This window comes from Oncorhynchus clarkii, chromosome 12 (assembly GCF_045791955.1).
Source record: "Oncorhynchus clarkii lewisi isolate Uvic-CL-2024 chromosome 12, UVic_Ocla_1.0, whole genome shotgun sequence".
In the NCBI taxonomy this organism is placed as follows: Eukaryota; Metazoa; Chordata; class Actinopteri; order Salmoniformes; family Salmonidae; genus Oncorhynchus; species Oncorhynchus clarkii.
Window position 1 is genome coordinate 71,750,105 of NC_092158.1, and position 26,040 is coordinate 71,776,144.

Sequence of the window (26,040 nt, forward strand, 5' to 3'; positions counted from 1 at the left end):
AGAAGGAAAACAACATGCGCTAGACTAGAGGCTGGAGGCTTCCTCTTCCATGAATGACTGAGGAACAATACTCATTGATAACATATGTTTACTCTTACCCCTGTATAAATGTGTATGACATGTATACATGAATTATGGAAAAATACAACAAGGTACCTTACCAATATACAGTATGAGAGCAAAGGTTATTGGTGATGAACGAATGATGTTACTACACCCTTCCCAAATACCATCACCTGACACTCATATTAAAATGCATTACATCCATATAGGTATAGGCATTTGTTCTATTGAACTTAAAACAAAAATCTATCTCATTATATGAACAAATAATAAACATATTAAACATCATCATTATGACTACCTATCAACTGTACCATTTTCATAAATTAGTATTATCCACTAGTTATTAGTAGCCTATTGTAGTTTAGTCGCCTATGTAATGGTTGACGAATAGTAATAGTATTCTGATAGTAGTAATAACGTTAGTAGTAGCCTTATAGCAGGCGTGTAGCCCTTGTGAGTTGAATCATTCATAAGCTACATGTGGGCTATCCAAATGTCCATATACTTTCAAGTCGCACGCTTTTTACCCCAGTCCAGCTACCAAGCACAGAGTGATCATAATAAAGACGTCACTCTCTAACTGAGCCAGTTAAGTGCGCAGCTTTTAACTGTACAACTTCAATTTCAGCATGCTTGCGGACGACATAGGAATCTTCGGATCCCATCGGCGTGTGAACCCAAATACACGGACCCTATTATTTACTCCGCGTCCGTAGCGAAGAAATCCGTATTTTATGGTGGATTTCAAACGAGGAGTTCAACGCTTTAGTGGCGAGCTCAAGTCGCTACAAATAAGAGGACACGAGGATCCTTAAAGGTATTTCTAACTGCGACACTGTATCAAAACTGAACATGTGTGCGCGCATCCCAGAGAAGCGCATTAGAAATATCACATTATAATGTTATTGGTTGGGCGTGAAAGCTGTCCATTGCGTAAAACGAACATAATTGAAATTGGTACGCGATGCATCAACGTCTGTGACTTCTGTTATCGACTGTTGGTGTAGGATTCTAAGGAAGGCTAATGCCTGGTACGGTTGTATACGACTCATTTGCCCTGAAAACGAAAAGCCTTTACGCAGCGCGACATTTATTTTGCTTCTCACCAATCCCACAACATTTTTGTGGGATAGGGTTATAGAATTCTGCATAAGAGGTTATGAAATCCTAGAAAAGTGTACTACGCACTTAGCTGCTCTGTTTTCATATTGGTTTTCAGAAGAGAAACGCCCACTTTTACTAATGTTGTATGTGTTGGGGAGAACGTGTTTTTCAGACTGCCATTTGGTCTAGGTATATGACAAGTTTGACGTGCTTGAGGTTTCACTTTATTATAGGCCCGTTATTTTATGATTCCGTTGTTCTAGTCCCACATGATAAGATTACGAATGGCACATTATAGCACTGACCAGGATGCACTGGAAGGTGTTTTTTTAAGCCTTTTTTAATGCAGTCCTTGGTGCTTTTGCTAACAGAAGGGGGCGGTGGTTCGCTCACGCACAAGCATGCAGAAGTTTGAGTCATGCGTTTCGTTTGGCTGTGTGAGTCTGTGTGTGTGTGGGGGGGGGGGGGGGGGGGGGGGGGGCTGAATCACTTCTCTTACGGGAAGCTCTTGGAAAATTACTTTTCCAATTGCCATTGATGTTATCACATCCCAGATCCAAGTAAAACGTGTTTTTGGAGTTAGGCACAACCCATTCACACACCACACTCACTCCAACAGTGATATCCTCCTTTAATACTACTTCTAACAACACAAAAACTGACCCTGAAGAATTGGTGAAATAGAAAAGTGTTCTTTAGCATGATTGACCAGGGCACTTCCATGTGTTTTGTATTTGTGTCAGCAACTCCATTCATTTATATCATTGTGCAGGACCATGGAGGAGGCCCCTGTCTCAGACCCAGTCCCGGCCCTGATCCCAACCCCAACACCTTGTCCTGCCTCCAACATACCCTCCCGTAGCCTGTTGGAGTGGAGGAAGAGGGTGAAGTCTGAGTACATGCGCCTCCGTCAGCTGAAACGCTTTAAAAACGCAGAGGAGGTCAAGGTAAGGATAATGAGAGAGAGAGAGAGAGAGAGAGAGATTGTGTGTATAGGTATTACAAACTCTTCCTACATTTCCTGTCTTTTCCAGGCCTTGTTCATGTCCAACCGGCAGAAGATAGAGGAACGTACCAACCTTCTGAACGAGGAGTGGTCCAAGCTGAGGATCCAGTCAGTTCCCCTGTCTACCCCAGGTGGAGCGCTACCCGGCAAAAAGGTGAGCGAGACAAAAGGATAGAGAGACATACAGTAGGAGGCGACGCATCACATTTTCTGGCCTATCCAGACAAAGCAACGATTTCCTGTGCCAGTGAACCTCGTAGCTGCACTTGCAATAGCTCTTATGAAACGGGAGAGTCTAGCAGATGCAACGATAGCAGTTTCATCTCGCATTGATGTTCTCAGATGAATTTATAGCTCTCAACAGGAATAAATCCAAAATCATTTCGGAGAATTGAAACCAGACCACTTTCTCTTAGTCACAGATGGACAGAATCACTTAGTGTTTAAATATGAGGTTGTAACGAGTCTGCACCAAATACATAAATACATGTAATTTTGTCTTTGAAACATTTAATTGAAATACCTTAGAATTCCTTTCATTCCTATGGAGGACTGCTCCTACTGCGGAGTGCCAATATGGCCGACCGGTGGCTTCGAAGCCTCTCATTGGCCAATACATAGCACCAGCAATCCAGGAGTTGTAGACATTGTTGGTCTGCACACATTTGAATGGTGTCTCTGGATTGCCCAGAGAATGTTTGTATGATCACATTTATTTTACAGTTATAAGAAAGGTGAAATCTTACAATAGGTCGTTTATAATTTGATTGTTACTATATTTAGAAAGTATTTCAGTAATTTCAAGCCCTATTGTGCCACTTTTGTTGAATAGGACAAAAATAATATCAGATTTTTCACAATGTTTGTGCAATGTACTTGAGTTTGTACACCTTTATAAGGTTAGTACACCTTCATAAGGTTAGTCCACCTTTATAAAGGTTAGTTCTAGACCTTTCAACATTTTTGCAGCACTACCAGTTATTATTTATGGCCATCTCATGAAGAAGATTTACTTTTGTGTTTGTGTATTTAAGGGGAAATCTACATTTTGGCCATTAACAAGCCCTTTAAAGCCCATTCTGACTCCTGCCTCATTAACCAGGTCAGGGTCTGCTCTCCCATCAGGCTGACAGAGGACTGTGATGTTTCATCCCTTTTCAGGGAGATGCTGAGCTGCCAAAAAGGGTTCATGAGGCAGCCTTACTGAGGTCAATAACTAAACTCTCTCAGAACCTATGATGAAAACAGCCTGGAGGCAGACAGAGCAGCATCTTGTGTTCCTGAAATTCTCACTGTGCTCTTCTCTAGTGTCTTGGTATTTGTTTCCTAGTTCATTTCAGAGTAGTGTCAGTGGATATAGCATTGTCTTTATCCATTTGGGAAATAGTAGCCTACCTGTTGGTTATAATCCAGTGTTGGTCTGTCCTCCTTTGTCATACTCCCCCATCTGTCTCTGGTCCAATCACAGTTGTGCATGGTGGAGTTTGGCTTCCCAGCGTTTAAAGCTCAGGCGGTTGCCATGCGGCCCCTGACGACCGTGGCAGGAATCCCCTTCATGTACTCCTGGTCCCCTCTGCAGCAGAACTTCATGGTATGGGGATTTCCCGACAACACACACACATTCAGTATACACTACCGGTCAAAAGTTTTAGAACACCTACTAATTTTCTTAATTTTTACTATTTTCTACATTGTAGAATAATAGTGAAGGCATCAAAACGATGAAATAACATATATGGAATCATATTGTAACCAAAAAAGTGTTAAACAAATCAAAATATATTTTATATTTGAGATTCTTCAAATACCCACTCTTTGCCTTGATGACAGCATCGCACACTCTTGGCATTCTCTCAACCAGCTTCATGAGGTAGTCACCTGGAATGCATTTTAATTAATAGGCGTGCCTTCTTAAAAGTTATTTTTTTTTATTTCTTTCCTTAATGTGTTTGAGCCAATCAGTTGTGTTGTGACAAGTTAGGGTGGTATACAGAAGATAGCCCTATTTGGTAAAAGATCAAGTCCATATTATGGCAAGAACAGCTCAAATAAGCAAAGAGAAACGACAGTCCATCATTACTTTAAGACATGAAGGTCAGTCAATACAGAACATTTTCAAGAACTTTGAACGATCCTTCAAGTGCAGTTGCAAAAACCATCAAGCGCTATGATGAAACTGGCTCTCACAAGGACCGCCACAGGAAAGGAAGACCCAAAGTTATCTCTGCTGCAGAGGATACGTTCATTAGAGTTACCAGCCTCAGAAATTTCTGCCCAAATAAATTATTCACGGAGTCGAGCAACAGGCACATCTCAACATCAACTGTTCAGAAGCGACTGAGTGAATCAGGCCTTCATGGTCAAATTTCTGCAAAGAAACCACTACTAAAGGACACCAATAAGAAAAAGAGACTTGCTTGAGCCAAGAAAGAGGAACAATGGACATTAGACCGGTGGAAATGGAGAGCAAATTGGAGATTTTTGGTTCCAACCGCCGTGTTAAAGGTGTCTTTGTGAGACGCGGTGTGGTGAACGGATGATTTCCGCAAGTGTATTTCCCACCGTAAAGCATTGAGGAGGAGGTGTTTTGGTGTGGGGGGGTGCTTTGCTGGTGACACTGTCTGTGATTTATCTAGAATTCAAGGCACATTTAACCAGCATGTCTACCACAGCATTCTGTAGTGTTATGCCATCCCATCTGGCTTGGGCTTAGTGGGACTATCATTTGTTTTTCAACTGGACAATGACCCAACACACCTCCAGGTTGTGTAAGGGCTATTTGACCAATAAGGAGAGTGATGGAGTGCTGCATCAGATGACCTGGCCTCCACAATCACCCGACCTCAACCAAATTGAGATGGTTCGGGATGAGTCGGACCGCAGAGTGAAGGAAAAGCAGCCAACAAGTGCTCAGCATATGTGGGAACTTCTTCAAGACTGTTGGAAAAGCTTTCCAGTTTAAGCTGTTTGAGCGAATGCCAAGAGTGTGCAAAGCTGTCATCAAGGCAAAGGGTGGCTATTTGAAGAATATCAAATATATTTTGATTTGTTTAACACTTTTGTTGGATACTATATTATTCCATATGTGTTATTTCATATTTTTGATGCCTTCACTATTATTCTACAATGTAGAAAATAGTACAAATACAGAAAAACCTGCATCACATCCAGCCGTGATTTGGAGTCCCATAGGGTGGCGCATGATTGGCCCAGCGTTGTCCGGGTTTGGCCGGGGTAGGCCGCCATTGTAAATAAGAATTTGTTCTTAACTGACTTGCCTAGTTAAATAAAATAAAACAAATAAAAAATGGTTTCCTAGGTGGAGGATGAGACGTTCCTCCATAACATCCCCTACATGGGAGACGAGGTGTTGGAGCAGGACGAGGCCTTCCTGGAGGAGCTCATCGACAACTATGACGGTGTCCATGGAGACAGAGGTGACCTGCCTACCTGCCTAGACCAGGGATATCATCCTTTCTGTCCTGTTTCGATTACACACACTGTCAGTCTGATCTATCACAGAGTTATATTATTGGAGACGTGGGGGTTAGGCGGGCTCCAGGAGGTCATCGGTACAGTACGTGCGTTGCTGTGTGCTGCTGGGGAAATCTTAATTGTTTAGGGGATATGTGCTGACGTATATTGCATGATGTCATCAGTAGGTGCTGACATGTTTGACTGTGTGGTTTGTCTCCCAGAGGGAGGGTTCATCAACGACGAGATCTTTAAAGAGTTGGTGGAGGCCTTGAGCCAGTACTCAGACCAGGAGGAGGAAGAGGAGGAGGCGAAGGAGAAAGGGGGGAAAGAGGAGGAGGAGAAAGGGGTGAGGAAGAGCGCTGGGGAAGGGACTGAAGAGGAAAAGGTGGGACCCACAGCCTTCTTCAGGAGGAAGAGGAGGAGTGTCATAGAGGGTAAGTGTCCTCCAGAGTCTTTTGACTGAAAGATGTAACCACATCTAACACAGTTGTTAATGTCAATACGTGCTGTTTTCTATATGAGAGTCACTGGTTTTACTATGCTGGACTATCTTATTTGTATTTGCTATAGACTTGTCCTCTTACTCTTATCAGTGGCATGAGAGAAGAGCGGGTACAGGTCAGGTTGATCACTGTACTGCACAGTGTGTGGGGGGGGGGGGGGGGGGGGGGGGGGGGGGGTGTGTAACACTCACATTGAAAGATACTGTGGCATCAGACACTGTCACTCAGTGTCAGAACACATCAGTATGACAAACACTCATTGGTACTCTCTCAATACACAGAGCACATGGACAAACAGTCCTTCTCAATAGGCTCGGGACTTTGCTATCGTTCCAATATGATTGCTTACATGGCAAAAAGTGCAAATACAATTACATCTCAATGGGAAATTGGAACTAGAAAAGGGGTGGTTGAGTTGCTAATTATCTGCTCTTTGCTTTTCTTCTCACTACCTTCCTTAGTGAGGGATTTGGCTGCCAAAAAGAAGATCCCGCATGATAAGATATTCACGGCCATCGCCTCGATGTTCCCCTACAAGGGTACGACGGAGGAGCTGAAGGAAAAGTAAGAAAAGTGCCCAACAACTGTGCTGTGCTTAGCCGAGCGTTGCTTAATGTTCACCATGGAGATGGGAGTTCTCAGGGAGATGCTAATAATGCTCTCTGCCCTCTCTCCTCACACTCAAAAGAAAAGTTGTTGCATCCCCGTCTGAAAGGCCTTTTTCTTATAAAATACCGCAAACTAAACACTCTCATCCAAATCCACCTGCAAATGAGCATAGGCCAGGGGTCGGCAACAGGGCCCCCCAAAGTTTTTAGTAAAACAAAGAATGATGTTTTGTTTTTCGTAAAAAAGAGAAGGACTGTAAAATCACCAGGAATTCAGCAAAATATTTGTTTCATTTAGGAAATTTGTTCCCAAGTATTTCCACAAAAAAAATAGTTTTTGACTTGATCATGTCTCAATGTAATCAAGGTATGAAACTATTGTTATTTCCTAATGCAATTTTGTTTTGGGCCTAGTTGTGGTCTATTTGCAACGTACAAATGATTATAATTATGTTCCAGCCCCCAACCATCCGCTCTGACCAAAATTGTCCAGCGGCTGAATCTAGTTGCCTACTCCTGGCATAGGCCTACTTGAGTCAGAATGCAGCTACTTACTGTAGTTTCCCACTTCTACTGTATATCATGCCATATACCATGCTCATACAAAATACAATCCTAATACAAAGTTATGTTATGCATGGTAAGGCTATGTTTTGTTTTATCCCCTTCTTCCCCAAATGACACCTCCCTAGGTACAAGGACCTCCTGGAGCCCCCCAGCCCGGTAAAGCTGCCCCCCCTCTGCACCCCTAACATAGACGGGCCGTTCGCCAAGTCTGTCCAGCGGGAGCAGTCTCTGCACTCCTTCCATACGCTGTTCTGCAGGCGCTGCTTCAAATACGACTGCTTCCTCCACCGTAATGTGTCCTATGGGTTTACTCTTTTCTCTCACTTTCTGTATTTCTCTCTAACTCTCTCTCTCTCTCTAACTCTCTCTCTCTCTCTCTAACTCTCTCTCTCTAACTCTCTCTCTCTAACTCTCTCTCTCTCTCTCTCTCTCTAACTCTCTCTCTCTAACTCTCTCTCTCTAACTCTCTCTCTCTAACTCTCTCTCTCTCTCTAACTCTCTCTCTCTCTCTCTCTAACTCTCTCTCTCTAACTCTCTCTAACTTTCTCTCTCTAACTTTCTCTCTCTCTAACTCTCTCTCTCTCTCTCTCTCTCTCTCTCTAACTCTCTCTCTCTCTCTAACTCTCTCTCTCTCTCTAACTCTCTCTCTCTCTAACTCTCTCTCTCACTCTCTCTCTCTCTCTAACTCTCTCTCTCTCTCTCTAACTCTCTCTCTCTAACTCTGTGTTTTTAACCTATTGACATCTGTCAACATGTGGCTTTTCCTCTGGATTTCTGTTTTTATTTTTTCTCTCTGTCTCACTCAGACTCTCTTGGAATCAACACATCTCTAGTGTTATAATAAATGCATTATTACTAGCCAGGACAAACATATTTTCACGATTTCACTAATATCATCAAAATCAATGAATCGTAGCACGTTTTTGGGCTCATTCAGTAGTTTTTACCTGATAAGGTAGAATTCAGTTTAAAAATAATTTTCAAAGTACCGTTTGTATTCCCTAAGACACTGTTGCTGCTTCCTGTTGTCATGGCTTATTGATTTATGGCTGAGTGTTAAAACACCGGTTTTAAATGTCCACATTCATAATCAATATGCTGAAATACTTGTGATATTTTGAAGACCAGTACATAAAAGTTACACCCTACACACGTGTCACACATGTTCAGGATACTTGTATTTTGCTAAAAGGTTAGTGCGTTGGGCCAGTAACCGAAAGGTTGCTGGATCGAATCCCCGAGCTGACAAGGTAAAAATCTGTCATTCTGCCCCTGAGCAAGGCAGTTAACCCACTGTTCCCCGGGCACTGAAGGATGTCGATCAAGGCAGCCCCCCGCACCTCTGTGATTCAGAGGGGTTGGGTTAAATGCAGAAGACACATTCCAGTTGAAAACATTCAGTTGAAAACTGACTAGGTATCCCCCTTTCCCTTTCACTAAATTAGCACCTTACAAACTGCACACGTACTAATATTTACCGAGCGGTCACTCAAGAATGGAATTGATGAGCTTGTTCTACTGTAATCAAAAGCGCACGCATATTAATCACTCACCGATATCGTATTGAAATCAATAGAACTGGGACAATTACCGTGGCGATATGTACCATTAGCACTCTTCTACCAGACAAACCTCAATGAACTTGGGTATACAACATACAGTGCCTTGCGAAAGTATTCGGCCCCCTTGAACTTTGCGACCTTTTGCCACATTTCAGGCTTCAAACATAAAGATATAAAACTGTATTTTTTTGTGAAGAATCAACAACAAGTGGGACACAATCATGAAGTGGAACGACATTTATTGGATATTTCAAACTTTTTTAACAAATCAAAAACAGAAAAATTGGGCGTGCAAAATTATTCAGTCCCCTTAAGTTAATACTTTGTAGCGCCACCTTTTGCTGCGATTACAGCTGTAAGTCGCTTGGGGTATGTCTCTATCAGTTTTGCACATCGAGAGACTGACATTTTTTCCCATTCCTCCTTGCAAAACAGCTCGAGCTCAGTGAGGTTGGATGGAGAGCATTTGTGAACAGCAGTTTTCAGTTCTTTCCACAGATTCTCGATTGGATTCAGGTCTGGACTTTGACTTGGCCATTCTAACACCTGGATATGTTTATTTTTGAACCATTCCATTGTAGATTTTGCTTTATGTTTTGGATCATTGTCTTGTTGGAAGACAAATCTCCGTCCCAGTCTCAGGTCTTTTGCAGACTCCATCAGGTTTTCTTCCAGAATGGTCTTGTATTTGGCTCCATCCATCTTCCCATCAATTTTAACCATCTTCCCTGTCCCTGCTGAAGAAAAGCAGGCCCAAACCATGATGCTGCCACCACCATGTTTGACAGTGGGGATGGTGTGTTCAGCTGTGTTGCTTTTACGCCAAACATAACGTTTTGCATTGTTGCCAAAAAGTTCAATTTTGGTTTCATCTGACCAGAGCACCTTCTTCCACGTTTGGTGTGTCTCCCAGGTGGCTTGTGGCAAACTTTAAATGACACTTTTTATGGATATCTTTAAGAAATGGCTTTCTTCTTGCCACTCTTCCATAAAGGCCAGATTTGTGCAATATATGACTGATTGTTGTCCTATGGACAGAGTCTCCCACCTCAGCTGTAGATCTCTGCAGTTCATCCAGAGTGATCATGGGCCTCTTGGCTGCATCTCTGATCAGTCTTCTCCTTGTACGAGCTGAAAGTTTAGAGGGACGGCCAGGTCTTGGTAGATTTGCAGTGGTCTGATACTCCTTCCATTTCAATATTATCGCTTGCACAGTGCTCCTTGGGATGTTTAAAGCTTGGGAAATCTTTTTGTATCCAAATCCGGCTTTAAACTTCTTCACAACAGTATCTCGGACCTGCCTGGTGTGTTCCTTGTTCTTCATGATGCTCTCTGTGCTTTTAACGGACCTCTGAGACTATCACAGTGCAGGTGCATTTATACGGAGACTTGATTACACACAGGTGGATTGTATTTATCATCATTAGTCATTTAGGTCAACATTGGATCATTCAGAGATCCTCACTGAACTTCTGGAGAGAGTTTGCTGCACTGAAAGTAAAGGGGCTGAATAATTTTGCACGCCCAATTTTTCAGTTTTTGATTTGTTAAAAAAGTTTGAAATATCCAATAAATGTCATTCCACTTCATGATTGTGTCCCACTTGTTGTTGATTCTTCACAAAAAAATACAGTTTTATATATTTATGTTTGAAGCCTGAAATGTGACAAAAGGTCGCAAAGTTCAAGGGGGCCGAATACTTTCGCAAGGCACTGTATATATGTCGAATGATGACAACCTTTATCATTTATCAACTTATTTCTCTGTGAGAAAAGGATTTTGATAGATGACCAATACGGAAAAGGAAAAAAAAAATTGGACTGGATAATTTCAACAAATCACCACCTCATCATCGGTTTCTAATAGCAAAAGGGGTTGGTTTTCATTTGAATGATAGCTTAACCCTCCAATCCATTAATTCATGTAATGCCAGAGCGCCCAATTTTTTTCTAGCCACCGTGGTCTGAAAATGACAGCTGCGTTCTAAGTCCCACAAAGGACTGGCGTGTATGACAAAAACAGTGGCAGTGTCCAAAATATCTGATTATCAGCTGTTGTCAAACACACGTCGGTCTCAAAATGATTATCTTCCTCAATAGTGGAATACTAGATGAAAACGCCAAATTAGTATGACATCCTGGCATTTAAAGCATACAACATTTTCAACATTTAAAATACTATAAAACGTTCTATTTTTGCATACCCCAAATGGCCACTATTTAGAACAAGTATGAGTATTGATCTGTTTTAAGCAATCGATTTTATGAGATCATGATGACTATAAACTGTAATACTAACATGACCCATCTGAGGTAAAAAAAGGATGTGTATTTCCTGCAATTCTTGTGTGGTAAAACGTTAGTATGTGTAATGTAGTAACACATTCTGTCCACCATTGGAAATTAGCATAATGTAACCTAATTAAATATGTCAAAGTAATTCAATATCTTAATATATGATAATAGTAAATGTAGCAGACTCACACATTGTTACAACAATGACATATATTTCTTCCCACTTTAACCGTGGAGAGAATTTATATGCTCCTAAGGTCAATTTAACCAGACACTCTAGACTAGAGTGTCCATAGGGTCTGTGCAGCAGGCAAAATGTTTTACGTCCCTACTATTACTGTACTTCTAACATACAGTATATTGTTACTATCAGTATACTAATAGTATGTGTCTTTCCAGCTTTTCACGCTACCCCCAATGTTTACAAGAGGAAGAGCAAGGAGATTCGCATGGAGACAGAGCCCTGTGGTCTGGACTGCTTTCTGCTACAGGTGTGCTCAGATCCTCTACATGTCCTCTGTCTTTAACTGCCCGACAACAGACAGACCAGCCAATGATGACGCTCCGATCCATTCATCCCTTCTTTAACACTCTTCTATCTCTTCATTTCTGTCCCTCTCTTCCTCTCTCCCTCCTCTAAAGAAAGGGGCCAAAGAGTTTGCGGATCAGGAGATGCTGCGCTCCCAGAGGCCCCGGCGGCGGCGGCGACAGCCACGCCCTCCCAGCTCCAGCTGCCCTGGCCCGTCAGGCACCACTGAGGAGGCCAAGGAGGTGGATAGTGACCACGAGACCACCAGCTCCTCAGGTAGCTTGGGGAAACACAAGCATTATAAGGGACAGACCAACACAAACGTCAGGGGTGCGCAGTAGAGCACCTGCTGGGTGTCGACAAACAGGGGCGGTTCAACATGTAGAATCGTTGGGAAATGAACAGAAAATGGTGACCGATGTTCTGTGGTCAGAGGCAATAGGACGGCCACCCACTGCGCATGGCCGATGTTCATGTTAGTCTGTCTGGTCCGTAAGTACTTTAAGAGACAATTATGGGAAAGACGAGCTTCTAAAGTACTATTCATAGGTTGCACCTGCGTCACTCGGTCGCGTCATGCATCTAAAGTCAATCTGGCGACATCAAAATGATGACAAAAGGTTTTGATTTATTTGCCTTCTTTTTTAGTATTTCTAAGCCACTGTAATTCCCCAGCTAGCAGTGAGGAATCTGCCCAGAAGCGGTCCTATTCCGGGCGTCCGGAACTGATTGAATTGGCCCGTAATCGGGTGTCGGACTCGGCCCGGAATCAAAATGAATGACTGCCCAGAATCGGCCCAAGTACATCAGGTCTTTTCCATCTACCAGAATTCAGCTGACTTTGCCGGCACCTTACCAGAATCCCCCCAGAAGCGGCCCGATGCAAATGTAAATAAATGTATACAAAATTACCCGATTTTAGTCATTTGAAATATTACTATTATGCATTTTATACATATAAATTATACCCATCCACAAAAAAACAAACATTTTGTGTCAGAGGAAACACCATACACCGGGTGCCCGTGTCAGCGTGCATGCGCCTGGTCTGCCACGGGAGTCACTACAGCGCGATGGGACAAGGACATCCCGGATAGCCATACCCTCCCCTAACTTTGATGATGCTGGGCCAATTGGGTCTCCCGGTCGCGGCCTGTAGCAACGCAGTTTTCACTACGATGCAGTGTCTTAGACCGCTGCACCACTCGGGAAGCTCCATCCACAAAGTTTTTAATGTTTATCAATTGCCTTGCACAAAGTATCAAAATACTACAACGGGCTCTTAAAGAATTTAATTTAAATGTTAATTATATTTTTTGATCACAGAAACAATGAGAAAATAATGAAATGTTAATTATATAAAGCAGCCCGTGTAATCATCTGCCAGAGAGTAGCCTCAATCGGCCCAAGGCCCCAAGTAATACATTTGGGCCAGATAACTCACACCGGAATCGGCCTGAGCCCCAAGTAATACATTTGGGCCAGATAACTCACACCGGAATCGGCCTGAGCCCCAAATAATACATTTGGGCCAGATAACTCTCACCGGAATCAGCCTGAGCCCCAAGTAATACATTTGGGCCAGATAACTCACACCGGAATCGGCCTGAGCCCCAAGTAATACATTTGGGCAAGATAACTCTCAACGGAATCGGCCCGAGCTCAATCCCCGCATCCTAGCCATAAGCAATACTGCCGAAGGCGGACTCTCAGCCGGAATCGGCCCAGAACCACTGTGCTAGCTGGGGCACTTTTGATTACATTTTCGTCAGGGCTCATTGACAATACATCGAGTAGGATGCTCAGTTGGGCATCAGTCCAAAACGAACGTTCAAAACAATATTTTGACGAAACATGCAACCCATGAATAGGAGACAGCCAGCTTCCTATCTTCTAAGGTAGGAGAACACTAATGCCTCAGCTGCTACGGTACTACAGTATATCTGTCATACCTCAGTGTATTAATGACAGAATGGATCGACTAAGTTCCCCATAACACTCATCTGCCAGAATGGTTAATGTGTGCTGAATGCAGTTCATCAGAAAAGAGAACATTGGCGGAAGAAGATTTTTTTTTTAAAAACCATTCACTCTCACTCGCTCTCCAAACACAAGAATCCAACCATGGGTTTCAGCTCCAAAACCAATAGATTCTTCACTCAGCCTCTCCCCCTGGTTTCCTCTTTCTGTTGACAGACTCATGTGGAGAACAGTGGGAGGGAGAAAGAGCAATCTACTCAGGCTCTCGTTTTCTCTGTCTTAATCATTCACTCAGTCTCTCTCCTGTCTCTCTCTTGCATTCAGTTTGGAAGGAACTAATATCTGTACTGTGATGTCACTGCAGCTCTTCATTTTGAAGATAGACTACTGACTTAAGCTGGTGGCCCAGCGGCCGTCCCCTCTAGCTCAAATCATGTGTAAAAACAGATTGATGAGCGGACTAATAAGCATTCCCCAGTCATAGCATGTGGTCACAATAACACAGCCTTGAACCTGTTGCCAAGCAACATGTTGCTCTCTGCCTTTGGCAGTGGGTCTATGTGCATGGCAGTGGGTGTATGTGCATGAGTCTCAAATGCCCCCCCCCTCCCCTGTGTGTGTGTCTGTGTGCGTGCGCATGTGTGTGTTTTGGGGTACGGTCAGAGAGCAACTCTCGCTGTCAGACCCCCACCAAGCTGTGCCCGGGGGAGGAGCACGGGGAGCAGGTGGAACCTCCTGTCCAGTGGAGTGGGGCTGAGGAGTCTCTGTTCAGAGTGCTGCACGGAACCTACTACAACAACTTCTGCTCCATCGCTCGCCTCATCAGCACCAAGACCTGCAAACAGGTGAACCACCAAGAACCTACACCCACCAGATGTTCATATACTCTATTGATACACCAATTAAAGCAAGTCTCCTGGCCAACACGCTAATGACCAAAACACATTACAGACTAGTACAGACCGACAAGATAACGAAGTGGTGCTGTGACTGTGTTGTAGTGTGTTGGCATTGATACAAGTGTCGTAACACATAATACTGTGTGGAAAATTGGGATGATTACAAATGGAATGTAAACAACATGCGGAGTCATAAATTAGGACTTTTACGACATGTACATGACAGCTTTGTTATTCTCTGAGACGCTGTCACGGTCTCCGGGCTCAGGCGGCTTATAGCGAACGGATCCCTTCTGGGCTGAGGTATTGTGGGGATGTTGTGTGTCTCTAATATGGGGGAGTTATGGGAGTATTGTATGGGGAACATATTAGGCCTTCTGATCAGATTTGCAAAGCTATTGAGAGACACGTTCCAATCCTCCAAAACCAAAACAGAGAGACAAAGACCGAGAAACAAAGAGGGCGAAGCGCGACGACAGAGATCCTCCACAGACGTTGCAAAGTAGCTTTGCCCCCTGCAGCAGCATCCCGGCCCCCAACACAACGCCAGTGTGACTCTATAGCATGGCCTTGTTATCCCTCAGAGAGCCTGTGGTTTGGCTGGATGGAAACACCGCTGCAACGAGCTTCCCAGTCCCTCCCTCTGCGTAATGTGTGTCTGTCTGTTTTAGGGAGGAAGCCAAATCTGTTTTTTTGGCAGGCAGAAGTGGTTTGAGGCTTTGCGGGTGTGTGTGGGGAGTGGGATGGCGGGGAGGTGTGTGTGTGCATTACGCTGAGATGGTGGTGGGTTCTGATAGGGGAGGAGAGGGCCGCGTGTTTTATGGAGTAATCACATGCAGCGGTGCGCTTCCCAGCTTAATTTGAGAGGCACTCAACTACACAATGGGACCAATTCCAGAACCACACAACATTCTGCACCGTTGTGGATAGTTGCCTCATATCTGTGTGTATGCGTGTCGTGTATGCGCGGACAAATATGTTTGCATGTGTGTGTTTAATGTGTGTGTTCCCTCTCTTCTTCAGGTGTATGAGTTTGCTGTGAAAGAGGTCCTGATCCATCGTGTTCCGTTGGAGGATGGTGGCAACTCCCCTCAGAAGAAGAAGAGGAAGCACAGGCAAGATGGCCGCCGACTTTTACACTCACTCCCTCCCCGTCCCTGTTGCAGCATGACCTCATAGGAATGTAGTGAGAATGGACCCTGATACACAGATCAGTGGGAGAAAAAGATTAAACCGTGCAGAAAATGAAAGGAACTGCTTTTTTAAAAATACCTTTGTACAAAAATAGACATGATTATTGAAAGTGTTTTTCATTTCTTTCTGTAGGTTATGGGCAAAGATACAGCTCAAGAAAGGTGAGTTCTTCACTTGACTGAAGTATTGAAATAGTCAAATTAACGTTGTCAAATGCATTTCTTATACACTAATTCAGAATGATGTATCTGCTCATTGTATAATTAAAGCCTTTGTCCTCTCTAGATAACTCATCCAATCAGGTGTACAACTACCAGCCATGTGACCACCCGGACCACCCATGTGACAGCTCCTGTCCCTGTGTGATGACCCAGAATTTTTGTGAGAAGTTCTGCCAGTGTGAACACGAGTGTGAGTGTCACCTTACCCAAACACACCTCCACTGTTACCACCATGTCCTAACACACACACACACACACCACTTCCCAACCCAGACAGACCATTTGCAGAAGTCCAAAACATATCAGTGTGAAAACAGACATATTTCAACACATACTGAACATTCCTTCCACTAAACTGGCTGGGGTAAATGTGTACTACAATTACCTGTACTGACAGCGAGAGGTTTCACAGCTCAACTCTGTAATGGGAATAGGAATGTGTTCACAGGACAATTCTGCTGAAGACTAGCTCTCTTTCACTCGGTGGATAAAAAGGCCCTTTTGACAGGCCAGAATAGACAGTGGAACAGTGTGTAAGACGATCCTCCTCCTCGCTGTGTGTTCGCAGGATAAGCTGTCCTCTGGCAGGCAGGGTTTGGTTAGCTGCATGGGCATCTGTTCAGCATGGGGCCGTGTTCACAATGCTCTGACACATTCATCCCAGGAGAAATGAGCCTGAACCGCTGGGCCCACGCACTTCCACAAATGGCCACAGGGCGGAAGGAAGGAATGTTGAGAGAGAGAGAGAGAGAGCTTGGCTCTGAATTCACAGCTTTGGCTCATTTTGTGTTCTAATAGAAATACAGTTCTCCCTCCCCCTCCCTGGTTCTGACAGGAAGCAGCGTATGGAGGGTTTAATGTGTGAGCTCCACAGCCCTGGAGAGGAATCAAAGAGATGTGACAGGCACAGTGCCTGAGCTACAACATCCATCCCTACATTTATACGAGACCGACCGCTACGACTGAACACTGCTCGGTGATGCGCACACACACACAGCCACACAGCCACACAAACTGTAGGGAAGAAGACTTAGGAAGGAGGAGAGACAAGATTAATGTTACTGCTCTACTTATGGAGTATTGTCCTCCAGCTAAACCTGTTGGAGAGGAGAGGGACATTTTAAGTTGTCTGCTGCTCGTTTTCCTTCTTCCTCTGCCCGGAAGGCTTTCCATTACTCTCTGCACAGCTGTATTTCAGCATAGCTGCCAGCAGAGGTCAGTGATTGATGAGTTACATTACAGAGCAGCAGCTTTTTTACCGTTGAGGCAGCGTTCATTAATGAAAATGCAGTTGCCGTTCGCCACACAGCCACAGAGAATTCTGTTACAAAATAGTTCTCTAGTCCACTGAGGCATATAACTCAGACTGCCTCTCTGTTACCGCAGTATGTTTCCATGCTGTTTCTAAAAGCGACTATAAACCTCTCCGCTGAACGTTCCCCTGTCTGACTCTGAACACTAACCTGGGGTGTTACGTTGTTCTCCAGGCCAGAACCGTTTCCCGGGCTGCCGCTGTAAGACCCAGTGCAACACCAAGCAATGTCCCTGCTACCTGGCGGTGAGGGAATGTGACCCAGATCTGTGTATGACCTGTGGAGCCGCGGACCACTGGGACAGCAAGGTAGTCTCCTGCAAGAACTGCAGCATCCAAAGGGGGCTCAAGAAGGTAGGCCAGTGGGTCATGTTCCAGTCCAAAGAAATAGAAAATAGCCGATGATGTGCTGTATCTGAATTCAGGTCGGAGTCAGAACCCATATTAACATGCTTATGACTTGCTGAGGAATAAAAGGCACAGTTGTATTATTCCGGTGTTGTCTTGTCATTTTGCGTAAATGGCAGCCAACTTTAACCTCTGACCTCTGACCTCTCCCAGCACCTCCTGCTTGCCCCCTCAAACGTGGCAGGGTGGGGCACCTTCATCAAAGAGTCCGTTCAGAAGAATGAGTTCATCTCAGAGTACTGTGGAGAGGTGAGGCTACATAAAACTGTTGAACGTAGCTTTCTTTATCATGTAATGGGGTATAGTTGGGTGTGGGGTTTATACGGTATCAGTATGCGTTTGTATGAATGCCTTTGTATTAATGTATAAAACATTTAGTCTGACCATCACGCTCTGAAACTGTCTGTGTCTGCAGCTAATCTCGCAGGATGAGGCGGACCGACGGGGGAGGATCTACGACAAATACATGTCCAGCTTCCTCTTCAACCTGAACAATGGTAATAATGACTCCTCAACACGCTGATGATGCACAGTTAACCCTTTAAAGGACATCACCGTCGCTGTGTTCTGTGATCGCTGAGCTGACACTGTTCCTGTAATGTCTCAACAGACTTTGTCGTGGACGCCACAAGGAAAGGGAATAAAATCAGATTTGCGAATCACTCGGTGAACCCAAACTGCTACGCTAAGGGTAGGATCACATAGAAAAATACAAAGCCTGTTTTGTGGAATGATTTGGTTTGGTGACGTGCACAAATCAATGATGATGATGGCTGTTGTTGCAGTGGTCATGGTGAATGGAGACCACCGCATCGGGATCTTTGCCAAACGGGCTATCCTACAGGGGGAGGAGCTCTTCTTCGACTATAGGTAGAGCCTTGTGGCCATGGGAACACTGGAGTCTTCGATACAATACGGTATCGCAGTCCTTCTTTGGTTGTCTCTGATATTTGTGGGATGACATGCATTTTTTTTTTTTTACACTGATGCTTCACACTGTCCTGACTCTCTCTCTCCTGCCCCTTACAGGTACAGCCAGGATGATGCCCTGAAGTATGTGGGCATAGAGAGAGAAGTCGACATGGCCTAGCATTAACCTGCTGCATTTCAGCCACCTGCACTGACCCCCCCCCCCCCCCCCCCCCCCCCCCACCACCTGGTAATGCTTCTGCTCCTCCCCACATTGCCACAACAAACACAAGCTCTATTGGCCTCTGTGAAACATTCACCGTAATGGGGGAGATTTAAAATCCCTGATCTATGTTACTGACTAGTCCCCCATTGACAACAGTGCTGAACGGTTTTCTTCTCCCTTGGTGACAGTTTCCTCCTGCTACCACATCAGTGACATCACTTCCTCTCTGTATGAAGCACTTCCCCACTGCTTTATCACTCACCTAGCGAAAACTGTGTACGTGAAGCTTCTGGAACGAAACAAGCAATTGGAATGGCAACAAAAACCTACTATCTACAGTATATATTCAATGTATCGCTTGTACTGTACCACCAGCCTCACGGCATTGTTGTTATTTTCAACATGAACACATGCTGTGTGTTATTCTCTCTGTATTTCTGTTACTGTACTCACATCTATTAACTATGGCTTGTCCTCTCAATGAGCAACGCTAGCTTTTAGCCTACAGTGTATCTATTAACAGTGCAAGACAGCGCACGTGGTGTCTTTTGGTTTAAAATGAACTCTAAGCTCATTAGCAAGATAATTAGCTTTTATTTTCAAATGCAGCTCTATGGAGGAACTCAGTATCCTGTCATGCTAACTTTCCTGTTACTCAGAAAAAGCCTCTTCCCGGTAGCTATTGGAGGCAATGCTAAACTCATGATAATGCTAAAGCTCTGTATCTGACCTGTCTCTGTGGCTATAGCATCAACACCACCCCCTTCATACATAGTGAAATAACTTACTGCGCATTTATATCAATGTTCTTTAAAAAAAAATATATGCCGTACCGTACGAGAAACCGACTAACTGAATGTGAACTCTGAAGTGTTGGTTGATGGGAGATCTCATTCCTCCTTTAGTTTGACAACTAGTCACCTGTGCCATTGGTACTCAGTGATACGTGTACTTTATGAAGCACTTTTCATTCAGTTTACATGAGCGTTAGCTCTTCTAACTCAAAAAGACTATATCCGTGTATAAGAACCATGAACACTATAGTCTCCCCTGAAAAAGCTGTAAGTGCCAAATGAATCTAAACTGAAAGAGGAGGGTTGTCATTATGATGTTTGTACTGTATATAATGGACAGGACTGTGTTACAGGTAACCATTTTACGGTTCTACTCGTCACGGGAAAATAAGATAGGAAAAATAACATTTTTTGACAATTTCAATTTTCAAGTGCCCCACTTGGATGTTGTGTACATACAACCATCCACCTGATCATGTTGTCACACTATATAAAAGTGAATTGTGGAACTGACATCCAGGTCTGATATTCAAAAACATTTACACCCATGAGAAGATGAGATCTTTCTGCACGGAGGTGACTGAAACTATGTGGAATTTATCGTTATGTACAACTTATGCCTATGAAAATAAAACTTTTAACTTTATACATTATTACAATATGCATCTTGTCGTTGAGTACCATTGTCAGTCAAGAGATAATTCTGGTTTCCTCCAGTGTTTAAATGTGGAAGTGGGGGAGCGCTATTTGGGGGGTGGGGGGCTAGGATGAGTCAGGGTTGAACATACCCTAGCCTCAACCACAACCCTAAATTTAGCCTCAACCACTGCCCTAACCCTAGCTTCTTGTCCACATCCCGGTTCAACACTAATCCTCAACCCTAACCCTAGCTTCTTGTCTACATCCCGGTTCAACACTAATCCTCAACCCTAATCCTAGCTTCTTGTCCACATCCCGGTTCAACACTAATCCTCAACCCTAACCCTAGCTTCTTGTCCACATCCCGGTTCAACACTAATCCTCAACCCTAACCCTAGCTTCTTGTCCACATCCCAGTTCAACACTAATCCTCAACCCTAACCCTAGCTTCTTGTCCACATCCCGGTTCAACACTAATCCTCAACCCTAACCCTAGCTTCTTGTCCACATCCCGGTTCAACACTAATCCTCAACCCTAACCCTAGCTTCTTGTCTACATCCCGGTTCAACACTAATCCTCAACCCTAACCCTAGCTTCTTGTCCACATCCCGGTTCAACACTAATCCTCAACCCTAACCCTAGCTTCTTGTCTACATCCCGGTTCAACACTAATCCTCAACCCTAACCCTAGCTTCTTGTCCACACCCGGTTCAACACTAATCCTCAACCCTAACCCTAGCTTCTTGTCCACATCCCGGTTCAACACTAATCCTCAACCCTAACCCTAGCTTCTTGTCCACATCCTGGTTCAACACTAATCCTCAACCCTAACCCTAGCTTCTTGTCCACATCCTGGTTCAACACTAATCCTCAACCCTAACCCTAGCTTCTTGTCCACATCCTGGTTCAACACTAATCCTCAACCCTAACCCTAGCTTCTTGTCCACATCCTGGTTCAACACTAATCCTCAACCCTAACCCTAGCTTCTTGTCCACATCCTGGTTCAACACTAATCCTCAACCCTAACCCTAGCTTCTTGTCCACATCCTGGTTCAACACTAATCCTCAACCCTAACCCTAGCTTCTTGTCCACATCCTGGTTCAACACTAATCCTCAACCCTAACCCTAGCTTCTTGTCCACATCCCGGTTCAACACTAATCCTCAACCCTAACCCTAGCTTCTTGTCCACATCCCAGTTCAACACTAATCCTCAACCCTAACCCTAGCTTCTTGTCCACATCCTGGTTCAACACTAATCCTCAACCCTAACCCTAGCTTCTTGTCCACATCCTGGTTCAACACTAATCCTCAACCCTAACCCTAGCTTCTTGTCCACATCCTGGTTCAACACTAATCCTCAACCCTAACCCTAGCTTCTTGTCCACATCCTGGTTCAACACTAATCCTCAACCCTAACCCTAGCTTCTTGTCCACATCCTGGTTCAACACTAATCCTCAACCCTAACCCTAGCTTCTTGTCCACATCCCGGTTCAACACTAATCCTCAACCCTAACCCTAGCTTCTTGTCTACATCCCGGTTCAACACTAATCCTCAACCCTAACCCTAGCTTCTTGTCTACATCCCGGTTCAACACTAATCCTCAACCCTAACCCTAGCTTCTTGTCCACATCCCGGTTCAACACTAATCCTCAACCCTAACCCTAGCTTCTTGTCCACATCCCGGTTCAACACTACCCCCAGCCTCAACCACAACCTTAACCCTAGCTATTATATCCTACTTTACTCTTTGAATACTATGAGGTACTGGAGCTTGGCTTCAGGTAACACCAACTTAATTTACCCACTGGTTTCATCTTAGGTGTTCCAATTTTCCCATACCAACATGTATTTATTAGGACTGTACACGAGACAGACACATTGTTCCTTTGTCAACAGTTAAAGGGAAAATACACCGTTTTAATTTCCTTCAGGATTCTTTATTGAAGTGTCAGTTTGGTTTTGCTTTGATTAACATAGTAATGGTCATTTACAGTGAACTTATTACAAAACAAAACCAACATAACAGAAAGGGAGAAAAAAAACCTCCACGATTTCAATGTGGTCACAAACACAAAGTCCTGCAGTCGATCACCTTCAGCGGGGTTTTAAGAAACCTGAGACATCCGGTTTTCAGGGATACAGTATCTTCAACCTAGCTTCTTTTCCCCCTGAAAGCCAAATGTGGGGCTTTTACACCTGCTACATTAGGTCATACAGTCACTAACTGTCTGGTGCTTCCTCTTGCAAGATTTTATAGAGTAGCGACCCACAGAGGGGTCTGGCCCTCTTAGACTCCCCTGCCTGCTCCTCCCTCTAGCCTGGCCCTAGCTCTGTCTGTAGGCCACTCCTCCACTGTAGGGAACAACACTAGTCTGTCATATGATGACACCATGTATTTAGGATGGACAGAATCCTCGTCTCCTTCACCCTTGTGCTCACTCCCTCAACCCCTTATTAAATTTGAGTCTCCTTTACACAGAGAACCTTAGCTGCTCACCCTGGCGGCCACCCTATAGGGATGGCCAAGTTTATCCGCGGCTAAGTTGATATTCCACTATTTAAAAACAAAGTGCTATATAGAACCAGAAATGGTTATTTTGCTGTCCCCATAGGAGAACCCTTTGAAGAACCCTTTTTGGTTACAGGAAAGGGTTCTCATATGGGGACAGCTGAAGAACCCCTTTTTCTAAGAGTGGAAGGTAGGGAACTTGCTATAGACTGCCAATCAGCTCAGATCTAAGAGCTGAGGCTGTCATACAGTATAGTCAAGTTTGTAGTCATACACACATCCTTAAAAATACTGATATTTTGACCTGATGAAGATGTTCTGGCTTTACCTGATTACCAAGAGCTGTAGAGCAACATCCGGGTAGGGAGGAGCCTGCCTGGACAGCACCCAATCACTATCGGCTCACTGTTCTGCTATTGGTGGACGACAACAAGTGAGTTGGCTCATTCACATCATCAGTGCAGAGACTATCCTCATCATCAGTAGGGAGGGTTAGGTGACAAACAGAACTGTGAACACACAAACCAGCACGTCTACTGTACATTCAATCACACACACTCCAGGGACCACGCATGGATGGACTAGCTAAGGTGTGGCATCGCAGTGAGGCTGGGCAGGATGCACATGTACTGTAGTCCATTTCAAATAAACGCAGCGCAGCGTAGACATTTACATAATATATCAATAAGTCGACTGTTTCCCTAAAAGGCTTCAAAGCACATTTGACCCAGGTTGTTGACTGGTCTACTATGAGCTCTGTAAGAGGTCATTGTCCATCTCTGTACAAAAACACATCCTTCCTATTTCTCCAGAGGTGGAACATGTTACTACTCTAATTGACCAATGCTAACATTATTACTATTTCAAATAGTACATTCTGACAAATATGGCTTAACAGGCTAAAAACCAAAGATGTTGAAATATGTTCTGTGATGTTTTCTACTGAAACATCGGGAGGGTACTGTGTTGTCCACATCCTGAACATGTGAGAAAGCTATGCTGAATAGTTTTCAGTGTAATGAGTACATATCATACAGAGCACACAGAGAGGAGCAGAGCAGGTCTTGCTGCAGAGCCTGTCCACATTACAGGGTCATGATTAGGATTTTACATTCACACCTCTCAGCCTCCACTCATTTTCAACGGTTTCATACAAACCATAGGAATAAAAAAAAAAAGTCGATAAACACCTTATTCATATATTCACGTAATACATATTATGTCTAGGATCCTAACTGCTGCAAGTTGCTGCGAACGGAACAGACACAAAAAATATCTTGAGGTGACCTGCGCTGGAAGCGGCTGATTTTATTGCATTTCATTGCAAGGTGCGATCATCATGCTCTATATATTTTTGCTCTATATATTTTCAAAATGCTCTTATGTTTTCTCTCTTTTTTTCTGTGATGTATTACTGCTTGAGCTTCAAAGGGCGCTGGGTGATGATGTCAGAGACCTACGCTTTGGTTACCACGCCACACATTACATGGGTCCAATGACGTTTCACCTACTGGGAACATCTTCCCTGACCGTAACCTCACCCACCGTCTAACCTGAAATCGTGACTTTCCAGACAGGGAAATATCATTGGACCTAAAGAAAGAGAAGCACCATAAGAAGCACCCACCCACTGGGAACAGACGTCACTTCAACGTCTATTCCACGTTGGTTCAACGTAATTTCATTGAAATAATGTGGAAACAGCGTTGATTCAGCCAGTGCCCAGTGGGTAAGAAGCAACAGCGGCGGGCGGCGGCACAGCACAGCACTGTCCTACAGAGCAGTCAGATGCAAAAATAGTCTAGTGTGGTGAGAAGAAGTACAAGACTGGCACTGACATTGTTGTGGTCCTCTACACAATATGCCAGTGTGTGTGTGTGTTTGCATGTCCGGATGTTCATGCGGAGCAGCTCTTTTCCTGAAAGACATTTGTAATGATTCCTGACCAGGCTGGTCGACAGGGCTGCTGTTGGTCAGGGGCCCCTCCACGCCGGGGCCTCTGAATCTGAAATAGCGCCCAGATTTCAGCCGCATGTTCACTCGCTACTGGAAGTCAAACAGAAAACGAAGCGTGGAATGAGGATTACTAGCAATAAGGTTGTCCTGTCCCTGGTACAACATCTCCATTCCCTTTTCTGCAGTGCACCAACGGCCAGTCTCACACCAACACGAATAGCACTACCGCTGGGAAACGTCAAACTACCACGGCTTCTTAGCGCTACCCAGCCATTTCACATGTTACTCTGAGGATTCTGAACAAGAATATTGGCGATCGTCTTATATTCCCGAGCCAAATGTCACATCTATTCGGTATGTTTTGTTGATCGTACATGACTGCTTCATTGATTGGTTTGGGAATCGGGTTAGGAATCGCAGAGCATACTGTAATTGGCCAAGCTGCTATCTAATGAAACTAACCATTAATACATGTTCCTCTTTTGTATAGGTATGCAATTTCATAGGCTGCAATACAACAAATATGTTTATATGCCTTCCATTATTCTTTAGATATGTAATCTCAAAGCTTAGAGCTCCATGCTTTTTATAGCTTCTTCAATTGGTGTTAAGCAGGACAGGCTGTTTGCAGATGCCAGATTGTGCGTGTTGTTGTTGTTGTTGCTGCGGTTGTTGTTGCTGCACCGTTGCAGCATCTCTCTGTGGTGGATCCTAGCTCACTAGTCAAAGGATGGGGCGAGTGGGATAGTTTGGATGGCTTTATCGAAACGGCTGCAAGAGTGGATGGTCGGAAAGAGTTACACAGTAGATGGCATTGATCTATCAAGTGATCTCAATAACAGACCGGCAAACCAGAAGAGGCTGCTGAATACGTGTTACTGCATGTGAAATCTAATTCCCTCAGTTTAAGTCTCAAATCCTCAATGAACTCATGGGGTTATTTCTGATCTCATTTTGCTCTGTCGAGGCACTTCAGTTTGTCAACCCTTCAATGCAGTGTGAGCCTGGTCGGTCGTCACTCACGCAATCCGGGCTTGATTTGATCTCCGAAGCCTGCAAAACTATGAACACGTTAGAAAAACAACACTACGTCGAGCACCAGGCTTAAGATAACACATACCTGGGGAAAGGAAAACAAAACCGAAAAGTAAATCAAAAAGTGAAAGGAATTATAAAACATAAACAGGTATTGTGGTTGTTGTAAGCCCCAACACCGCCCCAGTTCAATCCCTCCCACCCCCTCCTCCCTCCCGCCGTTCCCCAGCCTGAGG

General features: G+C 44.2%; 1 protein-coding gene across 3 annotated transcripts; it reads left to right on the forward strand.

Annotated features, from left to right (window-relative positions):
• Nucleotides 1-634: 634 nt before the first annotated feature.
• LOC139421188 (histone-lysine N-methyltransferase EZH1-like) lies at nucleotides 635-20,312 on the forward strand. 3 transcript variants are annotated; one of them, XR_011635600.1, is made up of 21 exons: nucleotides 651-883; nucleotides 1,943-2,117; nucleotides 2,205-2,330; nucleotides 3,645-3,767; nucleotides 5,496-5,613; nucleotides 5,875-6,087; nucleotides 6,618-6,720; nucleotides 7,457-7,620; nucleotides 11,587-11,678; nucleotides 11,830-11,992; nucleotides 14,360-14,541; nucleotides 15,619-15,710; nucleotides 15,922-15,950; nucleotides 16,075-16,200; nucleotides 17,498-17,676; nucleotides 17,884-17,979; nucleotides 18,146-18,227; nucleotides 18,341-18,421; nucleotides 18,516-18,600; nucleotides 18,760-18,889; nucleotides 19,054-20,312. XR_011635600.1 is itself a non-coding variant. In XM_071171820.1 (20 exons), exons 2-20 carry the CDS (start codon nucleotides 1,947-1,949, stop codon nucleotides 18,818-18,820), a joined length of 2,286 nt encoding a protein of 761 aa, XP_071027921.1. In that variant the 5' UTR covers nucleotides 635-883; nucleotides 1,943-1,946; the 3' UTR covers nucleotides 18,821-20,312. The 3 variants fall into 3 exon arrangements, 2 of the variants coding, with proteins under 2 accessions (XP_071027921.1, XP_071027922.1); XM_071171820.1 differs by having other exon boundaries at nucleotides 635-883; nucleotides 18,760-20,312; XM_071171821.1 differs by having other exon boundaries at nucleotides 18,516-18,647; nucleotides 18,760-20,312.
• The last annotated feature ends 5,728 nt before the right edge of the window (nucleotides 20,313-26,040 follow it).